General features: G+C 37.2%; 2 protein-coding genes and 1 long non-coding RNA gene across 4 annotated transcripts; 1 reads left to right on the forward strand and 2 right to left on the reverse strand.

The window, feature by feature from the left end:
• Positions 1-2,828: 2,828 nt before the first annotated feature.
• LOC110861422 (zinc finger BED domain-containing protein 1-like) lies at positions 2,829-5,210 on the reverse strand. The gene is made up of 3 exons (XM_035844659.1): positions 3,551-5,210; positions 3,224-3,468; positions 2,829-3,154 (listed from the first exon to the last, which is right to left on the reverse strand). The coding sequence occupies exons 1-3, from the start codon at positions 3,883-3,885 to the stop codon at positions 2,946-2,948; spliced, it is 789 nt and encodes a 262-aa protein (XP_035700552.1). The 5' UTR covers positions 3,886-5,210; the 3' UTR covers positions 2,829-2,945.
• A 519-nt stretch (positions 5,211-5,729) lies between these two features.
• LOC110861418 lies at positions 5,730-7,178 on the forward strand. The gene is made up of 3 exons (XR_002549051.2): positions 5,730-5,875; positions 6,072-6,108; positions 7,015-7,178. It is a non-coding gene; the product is annotated as an uncharacterized LOC110861418 (long non-coding RNA).
• A 602-nt stretch (positions 7,179-7,780) lies between these two features.
• On the reverse strand, positions 7,781-10,853 carry LOC110861403. 2 transcript variants are annotated; one of them, XM_022110508.2, is made up of 7 exons: positions 10,724-10,853; positions 9,823-9,948; positions 9,462-9,742; positions 8,594-9,070; positions 8,496-8,529; positions 8,013-8,110; positions 7,781-7,933 (listed from the first exon to the last, which is right to left on the reverse strand). In XM_022110508.2, the coding sequence occupies exons 1-6, from the start codon at positions 10,815-10,817 to the stop codon at positions 8,043-8,045; spliced, it is 1,080 nt and encodes a 359-aa protein (XP_021966200.1). In that variant the 5' UTR covers positions 10,818-10,853; the 3' UTR covers positions 7,781-7,933; positions 8,013-8,042. The 2 variants fall into 2 exon arrangements, with proteins under 2 accessions (XP_021966200.1, XP_021966201.1); XM_022110509.2 differs by having other exon boundaries at positions 7,781-7,936.
• Positions 10,854-16,330: the final 5,477 nt, after the last annotated feature.

Genomic DNA, 16,330 nt, shown 5'->3' on the forward strand with positions numbered 1-16,330 from the left:
ATACAACTAACGTTTCTTGAGCCAATTTGTGCAATGGTGGGAATTAGTAAAAATATTTGAGGTCAAATTTTAAAAAATAGGCGACTTTTACCCAGCGGAGGAAGCAAACCCTACTCTTCAAATGGTACAACTGCCCAGTTAAAAATGTCTACCAAATCGTACGGTTGCACTTCACACAATCGCATTGTCAGATTTTAAGTTGACCATGAACCACAATTATACTTTCCCTCTTTGTTTTTTCCTTTTTCTTCAGGTGGTCGGATTCTACTCCAACATTACGCGGTGGACCCGGGTATCCCACACTTTTTTGAGTTTCCCTGTAAATACCACTTCGGCCAGGTTTACTTCGGCGGACTGGACGAGTTTGTCGCGTATTCTACTCGCTACTTCCATATAGCCAACGTACAGGACTTTACCTTGGATGCGGAAATATGCGCTAAACACTTTATCGAGATGATAGACGATAATCGGGAAGAGATGGAGGCCTTGGTGGGACCCAAGCTTGTCCGGGCCCTTCGGGTCACGTATGCCACAGCGCTGGCTGGTTCTAAGTCTAAGGGTCTCAAAATCTACCAGACCGTCCTGGTCGGAAAGGATGACAGGAACCGAGTTCCGGTGGAGTAAGCACGCAGAACGTTTTAAATAACCTGGGCTGAATAATTGATAATAAGTAGTTGTTTAGTACTAACGTGTGTAATTTGGTCTCATTTTAATATTTGCCATGTGTGCAAATGCATTGTGAAACTCCTCTCTCTTGCCCACATTACCCAGCAATTTCAACTTGCTCCACACTTTCAGGCCAGCCCGGAAACCACAATAAGTCATTCGTCAGTCAATTAAATTGATACATATATTTGAGAGTCAATTCGGTATCATTTGTAAACCATTAATTAGTTTTCTTGATAATAAATTGCACCTTAGCATCAAAATTAAACGTGCCCATTTGTGCCTCTTACACATTATTCAACATCAAAGTTTTCCGTTATTCACAAGTACATAGAATATCCATCAAAGTGCACATAATGACCATTCATAGACCACACCTTACTTCATGGTCTCGCCGAACCGGATCGACAATTGTTTGTCGAACTGTGTACTAGATACCAAATATCCATCCAACCCGAACCCGAATTTTTTCGGACAAACAATACCCATCCGACCCGAATCCAAAATGAAAAAATCAATCCGACCCGAACCCGAATTTTTTTGGGAAAAAAATATCCATCCGACCCGAACCCGAATTTTCGGATAATTCAAAAATATCCATCCCACCCGAATCCCATGTTTTATCCGACTTAATTTTTACTACTTTAAAAATATGCGTTCTTCCTCTAAATTAAAGTATCATTTCGCCCCACGAAGCCGCCATTTATAAACAAAAAACTGGAAGCCTAATCTCATATGGCATCCATTATCCATCATCCATTCGACCGAATTAAATTAATTGCATTTTTCACTAAATCTTGGTATTGTTATCTTGGTATATATCTTGGTCATATTCTTTTGTTTAACCATAACATAATTATAAATGATCTGTTTAATTGTTATCCATTAAATTTTAGCAAAATGAGGAACTCGTGCTGGAAGTGTAGGGATCCCACCAACCATTTAAGGGACTGCAAAAGTCCTGGCACTGCCGACGTCGACAGAACTTCGTCGGTAAGAAGAGAGATTCAAAAATTCCGTTGGGCAACTAGTGCAAGTCAGAAAAAATCCACCCCTTCAACGAAAATAAATTATGTGGAAAAAAACCTGTGAAGGTCCCCTCCCACTGGTAATTGGCATAAAAATAAAATAATTCGTTTAAAAAAGGTTTTTTTCATTCAAAGTTGTAAATTTAATTTTTTTGTTTGTTATTTTCAAGTTAAAGCTTGTTCAAAACGAAACTTCAAGATTGCACGACATATTTGATGATCTGGAGGATTCACTAGAAAGTGTCCGTCATATTTCTATCGACGTCGATAGCAATAACGAGATGATTGAGTTATTGACACATATTAATTTACAAATATCCAGTAGCTAGGATATGGTTCGTGAACTTGGTTGGATTGTCAAGAAAGTAATAGTTTTGACAATATCATCTTTTGTACATATACATTTTAAAATTGTTTTATTCATTTCAGTTCAAATCAATCTTCCCCGATGACTTGGAGGTGCTTCTATCGCATGACCGATGGCTTGATCTCAACGAAATAAAGCGCCGTCTAACTGACAAGGGATATGTTGCTCTAAACAACCGGAAAATTTCTCAAACAATTTTGTCGAAGTTGCAAAGAGAGACGGATGAGGTTATACAGTGGCTGACCACTGCGGTACAACGACACAATGGACGTCCAGTGGATTTTGCTGTCGAGAAAGCGAAAATAAAGAAGCCGTAAATTGATGTTTTAGAGTTGACTACAAAATATGTCTATCTCTTTCAAACAATGGATGCAGAGAAGTTGCAAAAAGAATCGTCAGTCCTGCAAAAGAAATGGAAGGACATTATGACTGAAATAAAAGACAAGGATGTTTTAAATAAGGTGAGGAAACAACAAAAAAGAAGTTAAACTCCCTTAATTAAGATTTTTTTTGAATACTTAGCTCATCTGCCCGCTATGCGATGGAATTAAAGAATGGGTTTTGCAATGTGGACACTGCAACTGTTCCGAGTGCATGAAATCCCTAAAAAAGACACAGTACGCTGACAGCTTGCCATCAATTGATGCTAAAACTGGTCGTAACATCCCATTTTCTGAGATTCCTGTTGCAGTCACAAAACAATGTCCAATTTGTATGGCGCCGTTTATTCTTCATTAAAAGTTTATCATTGGACGTCCAATGCCATCTTCTGTTTACTAATACATTTTATTCAAAATCCAATTCGTCAAATGAACTAAATATTACTTCTAAGGATTTATATTGTAACTTCAATAGTAAGAAATACTCTGGAATGGTTAATAAATCTAAAAATTTTTGTGAATAAGCGTAAGTTGAGAAAGTGTTCCTCCACTCAACGACGTCCGCAAGGGATTGATTGCTTTTCCTATGGTGGAGAAGACACGCTCATCACTTGCTTGAGACGCAGGAACTGCTAAAAGCCATTTCGCAATTTTTTGCAATGTTGGAAACTCTTTTGCACTTTTCCAAAAGCACAAAATGTCAAATTCTGATTCTGCAATTTGAGAAATAGTAATCAAATTACGTCTACAGGCTTGCCAAAAAAGAACTAAGAATTTTCTACCTTTTGGTAATTTATACGCAAAATATTTGTCGATTTCGCTCAATTCTCCATCATTGTCATCTGGATCTTGTAAGTCAATGAATCTACCAACTTTTGGCGAGGGTGGCTCGAGATCACGATTTGAATCAGCAGTCGACGTCGACTCATCTACAGGGACTTCAACCCTCTCCTTCTCCATCAATATCTTGAGTTGGCCAACTGCTCGCTCCCGCTTTTCCTCTTCAACGAAGGTTAGTTTTCTATAACTAGGAATTACATTAATTACTTAGTAAGGAGTTCCAATTTCCAATACGGATATTCTTGAACACCAATTAAAATTAAACTTACTGTGGATCAAGCGTGCATGCAATGTAATGCAGGTCTTCCAGATTCAAATACTCCTGCATGCATCGTCGACATTGCTCTTTCAGTAATTTAATCTCCGAAGAATCGTCTGCTCTGACATCAATGTGCTGGTTGAGTTTATAATGCCAAAGTGCAACGAGATGAATAGTGGGGTACTTGTCGCCGCTCAATATCTCAGCACATTCGCTGAATGGCTTCAGGAACCCGATTAATTGGTTGACGACGTCGTCATCTATTTTCGAGATCTTATCCAATTTCTGTTTTTCGCAAAGAATTTTTTTTACTTCTTGAGATGAACGAGCGTATGACTCAAGCATAGTCAGAGGGGCGTTCCCTGGTTGGCTGGCACGGCGTCGCTTTACGAGGTCACTCCGTCACCTTCTAATCGTCACGAGGGACTCAACTTCAGATAGGACATATTTTTTTTGTACACTCACTTGGCTAGCAACTTTGACACAGTTTATGAAATGGAATGGCCAACTAAAACCACGACCGGGATTGGACTCACGAATAGTTAACACGTACTGTCTCAATTCGACTCGAACCATACAAATTATTGTCCCCTTGACAAAATACTAACAATTTATTTTCACACATAGTGTGCAAGGGCAAAAAGGCATGCCGTGCCTACAATGCCTTTTTGCCTATTGGGCATGTGAATTTTGGCCATGCCCGATTTCCCGAAATGCCTTTTTGCCTTTTTGGTAAAATCTGGGCAATGTGATAATACGAACGTATGCTTTCGTAGTTACATATTCACAGTTCACAGGATTTGCCGACATGTGAAGCAATGTGTACAATTAATCTTAAGTTTGTTAATTAGGTCGAGCTGGATGATTGTCGACACCACTAAACAAATACACATCTTGAGGTGTACACATATGTATTCATAAATATTCGTAATATTCATGAGAACGTAGGTATATGATCCTGTGGGGTATTTGTGAAGAAGTGAGAGGCTGACATGTTTTAGAAAAACCGAAATGTAAACCTAATTACATTTTTATCACTTTTCTTGTCAATAGTAAATTTTTTTAATAGTACAGGTAATGCCCAATGGAAACATACGGAAAAAGGCAAAACGGCATCAAACGGGCTAAAAGGCACGCAAAGAGGCAATTCGGCATTGGAACGGGCAAAACGGCAAAAAGGCATGAATTTTTTCCCAAAAAGGCGCCTTTTTGCACACACTGTTTTCACACCAGATACTTTTACAATTATAGGAAATGTAGGTTTAATTTATTTGATTTGAGGCTGATTTCTTAAATATTCTTTTGTATGTATTTAATGAAGGGAGAGCCGGGAGAAGATGGCGACCACGGGAAGCGTGGTTGCCTGAAAAGTATGTACGAGTTGAGGACAGATTTGGAAGATGTGGAGTGCTCCTAGGCTCCTCCGCCACTGTCCAGTCTCGGCTGGAACCAATTGGTATATATTTATATGTACGCTCGATGGAGGCGTTCCGTGATGCCCTCGGCACGGTTGGGTCGGGGACCAGCGAAGATGGACGAGTATAGCTCGTCCCCCAGCGTATGTACATATTTAGTGAAATATTAATTCGATTAAACAATCTTGAACTTATCGGGAAACCACAGAAAATTCCAGAGAATAGGTAAGTAGCATGCTGTGTAATGTAGCCAAGGATGCTATACGAGCCATTAAAAACGCAGGATATCACTGTGTAATTCCTTTTAAGGATAATCATAACAGTTGTTCAAGTACCACACAATTTTGTTTGTACTGTTAAACAATTCATCAATTTGTATCTATTTACATGGCAGCACAAATAATAATGTTTGCTTACGTCGGTAGCATTTCAGTGAGATTCAACTTGCTCAGGTGCAGCAAAACATCTGTGCAAGCAATGATTAGGTAAGGTTAGTGAATGTCAATTCTAGTACTTTAATTTGTTTAATGAATCGAGACAAGTTCACAATTTTCAGTATTTATTAACTACACTCGTCAATTAAAAAATTACCCATTCATTGTCGTAATCATTACATCTTTATTTGCACAATTGCATTTATTTCGCGATTAGAAACTACCCAAATTTTAGTCTTTGTCCCCTTCCGAGAAATCGATTCATCCGTTTACCTCTGTTTGCTTAAACTATTTGCTAACTCGAACAAAACAATGATTCTTTATTGTCTTTTTTCTCTATATATAAAGGATCCAAAAGTGGGGAACAGATTATTGTTCAGAATCAAATTCAGCAGCATTAAAGAAAACGACGCGATGAAATTCTCCAAGATTTTCCTTCCAATCCTCGCCTTGTTGGTGGCATCCCTCTTTTCAGTCCATGGAGCGGTGAGTTTTTTATGGTTTGATTTTTTAAACGAGGAGCATTTTTAAATTCCAACTTTATGGCAAGAACGCGAGTATTTCATAATTTTACTGTTAATTTGCTAAGAAATACATACACAACGGGTCTAATTTTAAAATACAAACCATAAATACATATATATATTTTAACCGCTTGAAACACAATTTGTTTCCTTCTCAGGGTGAGCAAGCTGGAAAGGGCAAAGAAGCAAAGTGGTGTAAGTTATTAATTAATCTTTGTAGTTGAATTAGTACACTCTTTAGAAACTGTTGTTGAGTCATTCCTACACTCTTGGCAAAGTGGCGGTGAAATCCAACTATTTGAATTATAGAAAAGCATACAAATATTTAGAAAGTGCATACATGCTTTTGTATGCTTCAAATTTACCGAAATTGAACAGTGTATGAATTTTGTCATTGCGTCCAATCAGTTTTAGGGTTGAGTACACTCTTAGCAAAGTGGTGAAGTCATGTATACCCTTCGGGATGGTATTGACTTCGTGCTAAATTCTCCCCGGGCTGGTAATGGTTTTATTCTGGGTGGTGAGTTTCATCACTATAGCGATGTACACTTTTCACTATACGGTGATGCCCGTTATCACCGCGCCGGTTAAGTCATACATATATGCCTTCCACGCGGTGATGATTCAATACCATTTTTCTAAGAGTGTAATTGGAGGACGTATGTATACGTGCGTAAAATACACTGCTAGAAATCCGATATAGTCATACAGGTCTCGGTATTAAACTTGACTTTGAAATTATATCAGTCGGCAAAAATTTGCTACCGACATAGTAAAACGTTAATACCGAGGTATTACTACACAGTATTGTATTACTTATCAATACCACTTTGGTAGAGTCATATATGAATATGTACTGGTATTAATTTAACACTGGTTTCTAAGAGTATACCTCATCCGGCAGTCTTAACATTATTAGTTTAATACTATTATGGTAATGAAAAATTTACCACTCCGGTATAAACTAGCATGTCCTACGAACCCGATTATACATACGTTATAACCAAATCAATCCCAGTACCGAGTATATATGTACAGGAACTCTACCAGATATTTAACGGGTTACGAAGTGCATAACTTATTAGACAAAAATGTTTCCAGTTTTCCCCGGATTTTGGATTCCTCTTCCAAGTTTGAACCCATCTACCACCACCGTCGCCCCGACAACCACACCAACAACCACAACCACATAACCGGCTCCAAAATACAGTCACATTTAGCCTTTATTAGTAAAAAAAATAAAGAATCAGCAATTTAAAGCAAAATGCGTTTCCATTTAATGTATGCAGGCAAATATATACATACAAATTTTAATTTTTTATCACTTACGTACACGCTGAAAATAAGACTCTCCGGGGTTTGCACACATGTCAAATAACGTTTTACAGACATTTTCAATTTTAGCTTTTTCATTAAGTTTGTTTCAATCATTTGACACATGTCATTACAAGGAAAAACCATCACCAGGCATTTGCTCAGCAAACACTTTGCTGAGCGTGTGTTTATTATACCGTATATTGAATTCCCTATGGTTTTAACAGCTCTTTGTACATTTAAAATGACAACTTGGTACATGAATCCAATTTTTGAAATGAGTATGAACCATGTTACTTGCGTAAGTAGTTTCCCAGAACAGAAATCAAACCGGCAAATGTATTCACGTGTGAATTTCCTACGTCAACCTTATTCGCATATCGATTTGTAGGATTTTTCGTGGGTTTGCCTAACTTTTCAAAGTTAGTGTGTCTGTAGTTTCAAGATTTAAGCTGCAATGTTAAGACGCTGGGTTTCCCACATGAAACCTATAAATATGATATTTAAAGAAACTAGGTACATATATGAAGTAACTTGACATATGATAGTTGGATTAGTTGATTTTGTATTAATTGCATTTATTATATACACTATACAAGAACAAAGAAAGAAAAGGATGGTTCACACACGTAATTAAGACGCGATTACAAGCCAATCAGAACAGCCTAAGAAATCCTCCTGCTACTCAAAGATTTTGGAGGCTTCTCTACTTATAATAAATCCAAAGTCAAAATCATTGATAAATTCCTTTACATTCATAAATCGTTAGACACTTTTCATCTTACCTTGCACTATTTTGACACATCTGAGAGAACCTAAAATTCTCCAAGGACGCGCTGTATCATTCTGTAAACTACACTTGCCTGAGCTCCATCCTTAGTTGCTGTGCACAAAACAGTTTAATATTAGTTTCGTAGTATCGCTATGTAAGTACACATTAGTGTGTTCAAACATATGTTTGTTATTGTGCGCCAAAGAAATACAGTAATGAGTAACTTTAACTACATGTGCGGTTTGTAACATATCCTTATGTCTTACTAATCTTATCGGACTATAATTCATGGATATAAACAAACGTCTTGATAACGAATGGGAGATAGCATTCGAAATATTGACAAAATAAGGCAGACTTTTTCTTCGATTTTTTCCACTTAACTCCGTGTAATCCAACTATTCTAAATTTTAACTTGTTTTAAATTGAAGGGCAACTGGATTTATCAGTGGGACTTTTTTATGTAACCGATATTTCATACAAATATCTCCCATACCATAATTAGATTGACCCGTGAAACCAAAAGAATCCTAAAATGTGTACATAATTCATGTTTATTACGTTTTGTAAAAACTATAGATATTAATATCATACCCAGCAATCATTATATTGTTGTTTTCCTGGGGCCATGAAAGTAGGTACTAGCATTAATTCAAGTGATGGATGCAACATGATGATATTGTTTAAGTCGGCTACTTCGGCGTACTGTGCAATTAATTTTTGTTCTTCTTCGAAACGTTTGAGAGGGTCAGGGCCAACGGAACATTCGCGAAATACAACGTGCAATCGACATGTGACCCTGTTTTCAGGTAGACAAGCAATAGGGACATAGATGTGCCCATTGCCTCCCATTGCTCTGCTAATTTCATGAGCCGACCCTTTTATGAAATCCGATTGTGGGAAAGGTATGAGTCTCCCTGTCATCTGAATTCCGGCTCTTGGAGTTGCCAAGGTACCACCATATAGCCAGTTGAGCATTTGGAAAACACTGTTCAACCCACATTCGTTTAAATATCCGGTGGACCAAGGCGCAATTGCGGAGCATACGGCTCCACGGCCGTTATTGACCGGCTGTAAATTTTCAGTTACAGGTTTACCAGGTAGTTTATATAAATATATATGATTTTTAATATGTTCTTGATAACCGTATAATCGCAGATACACAACAAAGATGTGCCCTTACTTGTATCCGTACAATGTTACAACAATGGACAAAACCTGGGAAGTCGCTGCGGGCTGGATTATAAAACTTACTATTTGTATTTCCGTCACGTTTGTATACAATGTGTCGGAAATTTGTTGAATTGAATTCATGTTACATCAAAGAAAAACCAGTCACACATCTTCAAATACAAGATAAAATGTGCTGTCCTGTTTGGCCACATGCACAGCCCACTGTATCGCACGGGTAACAAATAAGGGTATCCCTTGCTTTGTACAAACATTGGTTACCAATACTTACGATTCCGTGCCCGACTGGAATGCTAAACTGATCTAGAACATTAGCCCCGAAATGTTTATACATCCCACTTAAAAGTCTGAGTGAACCTTGATTAACGACTAAATTCCTCGTCCCACCAATCACATAGGCCCTGGAACCATTGAGATTCGTGATGTCGTCAATTTTATGGGAAGACGAAAAGTTGTCAACCATTTGCAGTAAATTTGCCATGTTGACCAGATTGGGGTCTCGAATGCACGACAGCATTGATTCGACACCTTCATATCCGCATAGATACGGCCCTATGAAATTTTGCAAATAATTATCAAGGTATAAATATATTTGACAAAATTGCTTCTCATACATATATTTTAATAATTACCATAACCCGCAAAAATTCCTGCTCCTTTTATTAGACTTGAGTAGCTAAAGTGAAACTGTGTAGCGAACGATCCACCAGAGGCGAATCCAGATACGGTAATGGAATCAGGATCGACATTATACTTCTCTATGTACAAGAATGAAAAAATACCGGATACAGTTTTGTGCACACATTCACCGGAAACTTCAGACTCGTTCAAAATATTTATACTAATAATATCCTCATGCTTTTCGGATAGTGCAATAATCATCAAAACCTGAAAAAATCTTAATTTTTAAGTAAGGATGGAGCTTGTCCGTGTCAAGCGAATATACTTATGTATGTCATAAATGTCATATTTGTCAATTTAACCGTACAATTTGTCACGATGACAATATGTCCGACATTTATGACAAGTATGACCAACAAATTGGACAAATTTGACATTTTGTCTCAATACAGCCCACTTATGTGGCAGTTTGTAATTGAGTGCTTTGGAGTACCTCATTGTCAATAAATTAAACCTTCGTATATAGAATCAATCCATTCGAGAAATTCGAATTGCATAAATGTCCAATTCATCTAATGTTTAAATATCAGACAAATTGCACATTTATGACATTCTGAATTTATCATATTTGCCAAAAATTGTAATTGTCTAACAAATTGGGCATTTATGACTTGTCAAAATGTAAATTTGTCAATGACATGTCATGACGCCACATCCCTGTTTTTTAATTAAGGTTTAAACGAGCCAAAAAGGTGTCTTGATACTACTTGAAGGTGTACATAAATTTACTGCAGCTAATCCACTGAACTTGTGGAACCTACAAGTATCTGTTGATATGAAACTTGTGGGGTTATCTTCAAATCCATCAATACAAAAATCTCCTATCGCGTAGTAAATAACGAACGTGCTTACCCAACGACGTTGCGTCAGATTTCTTGATAATCTGGCCTGTCGCAACGTGCCCCAAGTATAGAAGGACGTAAACGGAGCACACGAATTTTCTCATTTTCGGTTCCAGGAGCTGCAAATTTGGTTCTTTGGGTATATATTCATACTTCAGATATTCAATTTATATCAATTTGGGTCACTTACCGATTTTTAATTTAGTCAGTGATGCGGTTCGATCTGCGTCATACCTGTTTTTTGTTTGGGTTATTTACATACATAATTCATTGAAGTTATGCTAATTTGATTAGGTGTTTTGTTATGTAAACCATTCTTATCAGGTTTAACTCTAGAAAGGTCTGTTTTCCGAATAGGTGACGTATCTCCATATTTATTTAAATTAGCCTTCTTTACTCGCAACATCCGGGATTGATTAGCATACACTATCTACAAAAAGTGAGTATACGGTGGCCCATGCCAAAATGTAAGTGAAACTTTTAGGCACTTCCATCGCTCCCCCACAAATGTAGCACATGTAATTTATAGGAAATTTACCCAGGAATTCGAATATGGCAGCCGTTTATTGAAATTTCGGAAGCGGGAAAAGTAATGATGGGGCGAAGCGCGAAATCTGTGAATTTCGTCCCAAAAAAGTATGGATACGGTTCATTGTTTTTTGCCTCCAGAGTTACGTTATCACACTTTTTGCACCAATTTGAAAACAAAATATAGCCAAGTAATTTCTTGCATAACAAAGAAAACCGCGAGATTTGGATGGAAAACGTTGTACAGGAAGTAACGGGAAAATATGCTTTCCTAAACCAGAAACTTATCCGGATTAGACCAAATTTCTCCAAATACTAACGGCCGGAGACTAGGAATTCAAAAAGTTGCTCAGAAATTGAAATCATGTGAGTTATTGACCGCCAATACACAAATTTCGCATAAAAATGAGACACATAGTCGGACTAATAGGCAAATTTTGGCCAATATCTTTATTAGAAAATTCATTTTGGAGTTTAAACTTGTTGCTTAGACCAAAGTACAACTTTTACGTTCCAGTTCTGACAACGTAGTTTGAAATTCTCCGAAATTGAAAGGTTGCAGTGCCATGCAGCAATGTGGAAATGTATCATCCTTAAGTTAAATTCACAGACGCTGTCGTAATTGGCACAATCTGATAAAATTGGGACAAGTAATGATTCAAACGAACATAGAAATGAAGATTCAACATTTTTGGGTCCAGTATGAGAACCATCAATTCTTGTATGGGCTATGAACGGTTAATATATGGAATCATAAAAATCACAAGCGGTTGCGTCATGGTACCTTAATATTGCAACCTTTCAATTTAGGAGAATTTCGAAATACATTCTCAGAAATGGAAACTAGAAGTTGTACTTTGGTCTAAGCAACAATTTTGAACATTGAAATACATTTGCTGATAGAGATGTGGGACACAATTCAGCGATTAGCCCAATAATGTATATCATTTTTATGCGAAAAATATGCATTGGTGGTCAATAACCAACAGGATTTTAATTTCTGAGCAAATGCTGGAATGCATAGCCTCCAGTCGTTAGTATTTTGTGCAATTTCGTCTTATCCTATTAATTTCCGTTTTAGGAAGTAGTTAGTTTGGCATTTATCCCATGACACCGTTTTCCATCCCAATCTCGCGTTTTACTTTTGCATTAAAATACTGTGTGGGTGTGGTTGTTATGGGTGCGGATGGGGTAAGACGCATAATCTTATCTTACCCCATCCGCACCCATAAAAACCACACCCACACAGTATTTGAATGATTCTTACAACATACGCAAGATTTTAAAAAAATCGTCCAAAAAGGTGACATCATGTGGCGTACAGCCCCCAAATCCAACCACCACCACCAAACCACCACCAACCCAAAATAAACCCGTTCTTAAACACATTGGGGAGTATCCACGTCATTAGTTAAACAGATTTGGCTCTTGTTTTGCAAAATCGAAAAATTTCGCGCTTTTAGTTTCTCAAAATATTAAATATTATTTTAAAGTAATATTTTCATCATAAAAAGCGGGTGTTTTGGCAGATTTTTGGAAACATGATTTTATTGCCCCCTTCTAAGCCGTTCAGAACCAGCCATGTAAATAAGCCTGAATTCACCGGTACTCTCAAAGCAGGGTTGCAAGTGGTATATATCACCTGGTGAGATTTAATGAGATTTAATGATTTATATCAAACATCTCAGTTGGGGCTGAGTGAGAAATGTAAGAAATAATGAGATAAACTTGTAGTTCATGACCACGTCCGCTAGGTGGCGCTATCGTATGGCTCACAAATCTCACTATATCTCATATTTCTCATGTCTCACTATTTCTCATTATTTCTCAGTGAGATGAGATTTATGAAGGTGAGATGAGATTTCTGCAACCCTGTCTCAAAGCACGTATGCATACAGAGCATGTACTACTTATTTTGCGAAGAATTCGACAATTTTTTCGCAGCTACATATGTTTTGTTTTGGATGATTAACTTGCTCTATCTGATGCCCCTTATTCTGGCTACAAGTCTGCAGCGCGCTTTCGTTGATGAAAACACTTCTTGACACTTTTGAAGGCTTGTTTTTAACCACTCGTCCTGAAGACTTTTCCAAAGTCCATTTAAAGTATTTTCTAATTTGTACATTTTCTCCCGACGCACAGCAAACTGACCTTGCCCCGTTACAGCCATCTACCCTGACAAAGCTTAGTCGATTGTAACCTCACATTCGTCTCTACCTCCAGCACGGTAGTTCTCGTTCAGCTTTTTGGCGTTGGAAACTGCGATTAGCGGTGTTTCGCTAGTTAAACGAATGCCGTTTTGTCTTCTGCTGCTTAAATTTGTCCAAAACTCTTTTAATGACTCTTTAAAGAGTTGTTGGATTCGATGTTAACAGTTTCTCCATACTGCGAATGATATTTGGGGTTTCCTGGTTGATCAAAGGGTTGAACATCGTTTTTAGGCCGGGTTTGCTTAAGTTGTGCCAGTTTTTTCGTGCTAGCGCTTGAATATTTCTCATATTAAGTGGTACATGCTTGGTATATCGTATATAATTTTTTTACGCAATACGTACTTGGCAATGATATTTATAAATGTATGTATCTACAACTATATACACAATACAACTCTTACCATCCGGTTAATTTTTTTAATGACTTTTTTTTAAAAAGGAGTGCATTGGAAATGTGAAGGAACCACCCACATTTCACGAGTCGAAGCCTGTTTTTCTTGATCTAATGCTACTCGTCTTTTCAGTATGTGTAGTTGTTATGCCGTTTAGGTGGCTGAACTTCTGGCAGAAAATCATAGATTTGTGACATATTTAAGGATTTCTGACGTAATGAATTTTCTAAATAAAATAAGAGGGGCAATAAAATATTGTGAAACGGTCTCGAATATGTAAATTGTAGGTAGTATGAGCAGCCTGTAAATCGTGTAAATTTCGCATATAAAAATTCTGCATAAATCAGACAACGAGCTTCGCAAACAGCGTAAACTCTGTCAGCATCAACTTTGCAAACCTGCACGACACCACCACCGACCAGCAGCAATGATGTCATTCTTATACTTTTCTGCTTCGGCCAGACAGTGTCAAATAACGGACTGGCTGGTTTTATGAGGTTGATCTTTCACCTCTCTCACGACCGGATGGAGTGACGACGATAAAAACGACAGTGTACAATGTATGCAATAAAATTATGTACAGTGTCGGACAAAATTGAGCGTCCACCTTATTAGGATGCACTGACATTGGCATAGCATCTAAACTGTTCACCCCATCTCAACCTTCTCGATATCCAATTGTAGGTCCCTTAACACTCTTTCAAAATCAGTAATTACATATTGTATTTCTACTGGGGAAATATGAGAAAAATAAATAATTAAAATTATTTGTGAAAATTAACCGGACAAAATTGAGCGTCCAGTTGCAATTATTTTCGAATAAAGCTGAATAAATTACTTTTCACATTAGGTAAGTTTATGAATATAACGTTTAAACATTATGACACTAAATTTGATGACAATTATAGACTTCACATAGTCACAAACAAATTTCAGAGCCCACTTAATCCAACATTTGTATTTGGTCAAAATGAGGGTTTATCTCAATGAAAACTAAGCGGGAAGCGCCAATTAGCAAAGAAAACAAATAAAACAACAATAATAAATTAAAACAAAACTGAGTCGCTTAAGGAAACAACCTGGAGGGGGTTGCACCACATCGTTTAGCATAAATAATTCGGACATTTGGTAGGACGGATGAAAATAAAATCAACATTGTCAGCCTCTACGCTAACAACGGAAGTGACCACCATGTTTGGAAAAGAAGGTAGGCCTAGTACCTTCAAAAACACCTTGAACAAAGAAAATGTTCGGCGAAGTTCTGAAGTTTGAAAGCTCGTCATCTCTGGCAGCTCCAATGAATAATGTGTGTCACCCTTGTGCTTGAGGGTTTGATTCAGATTTTGATGTTTAAGCGATGCATTTAAATGCAACGAAACTCAACGTCGTTTATCGAATCGAACTTCATAAAATTTTCATTCATTGCCCCATAAAATCGGGTTCCAGAAACAGTAGTCTGGAAGGATCTGTCACTGGGCAAAATTGACTATTATTGTCGCGTACCATGTTGAAATGACGAGCTTTCAAACTTTATGACTTCGCCGGAGATTTTCTTTGTTCAGGATGTTTTCGAAGCTACTACAGGTAACTTCTTTTCCGAACATGGTGATCACTTCGGTAGTTATCGCAGAGGATGACAACCTTGATTTTAGTTTCATATGTCTCATAAAATTTCCGAATTATTTATGCGAAACGATGTGTGGCAATCCCTTCCAAGTTGTTTCATTAATCGATCCAGTTTTGTTTTAATTAACTATGATTGTTTTACTTGTTTTCTTTGCTAATTGGCGCTTCCCGCTTAGTTTTCATTGAGATAAACCCTCATTTTGACCAAATACAAATGTTGGATTAAGTGGGCTCTGAAATTTATTTGTGACTATGTGAAGTCTATAATTGTCATCAAATTTAGTGTCATAATGTTTAAACGTTATATTCATAAACTTACCTAATGTGAAAATTAATTTATTCAGCTTTATTCGAAAATAATTGCAACTGGACGCTCAATTTTGTCCGGTTAATTTTCAAAAATAAGTCTCATTATTTATTTTTCTCATATTTCCCAGTAGAAATACAATATGTAATTACTGATTTTGAAAGAGTGTTAAGGGACCTACAATTGGATATCGAGAAGGTTGAGATGGGATGAATAGTTTAGATGCTATGCCAATGTCAGTGCATTATAATAATGTGGACGCTTAATTCTGTCCGTCACTGTATGTATGTAAGGATGTATATAAGAACTAGGTTAAGATTTGGACTTTGTTAAGAAAAGGGGATAAGAAAAATGGTTGGAAGACGGAGGAGAGATTTATTATGAGATTATTACGTTCTGGACATCGGAGGAGGAAAGAAATAAAGCCAAAAGAACTTGTCGCGTTTCCAACCACCAAAAATTGATTATTTTAAGACCACATTTTAAAATCGCATTCGAATTTGACACACAATTTCACACAAAAATTGCATAATTTTTGCATCCCGTCACTTTCA

This window comes from Folsomia candida, unplaced genomic scaffold (assembly GCF_002217175.1).
Source record: "Folsomia candida strain VU population unplaced genomic scaffold, ASM221717v1 Fcan01_Sc041, whole genome shotgun sequence".
Lineage (NCBI taxonomy): Eukaryota > Metazoa > Arthropoda > Collembola > Entomobryomorpha > Isotomidae > Folsomia > Folsomia candida.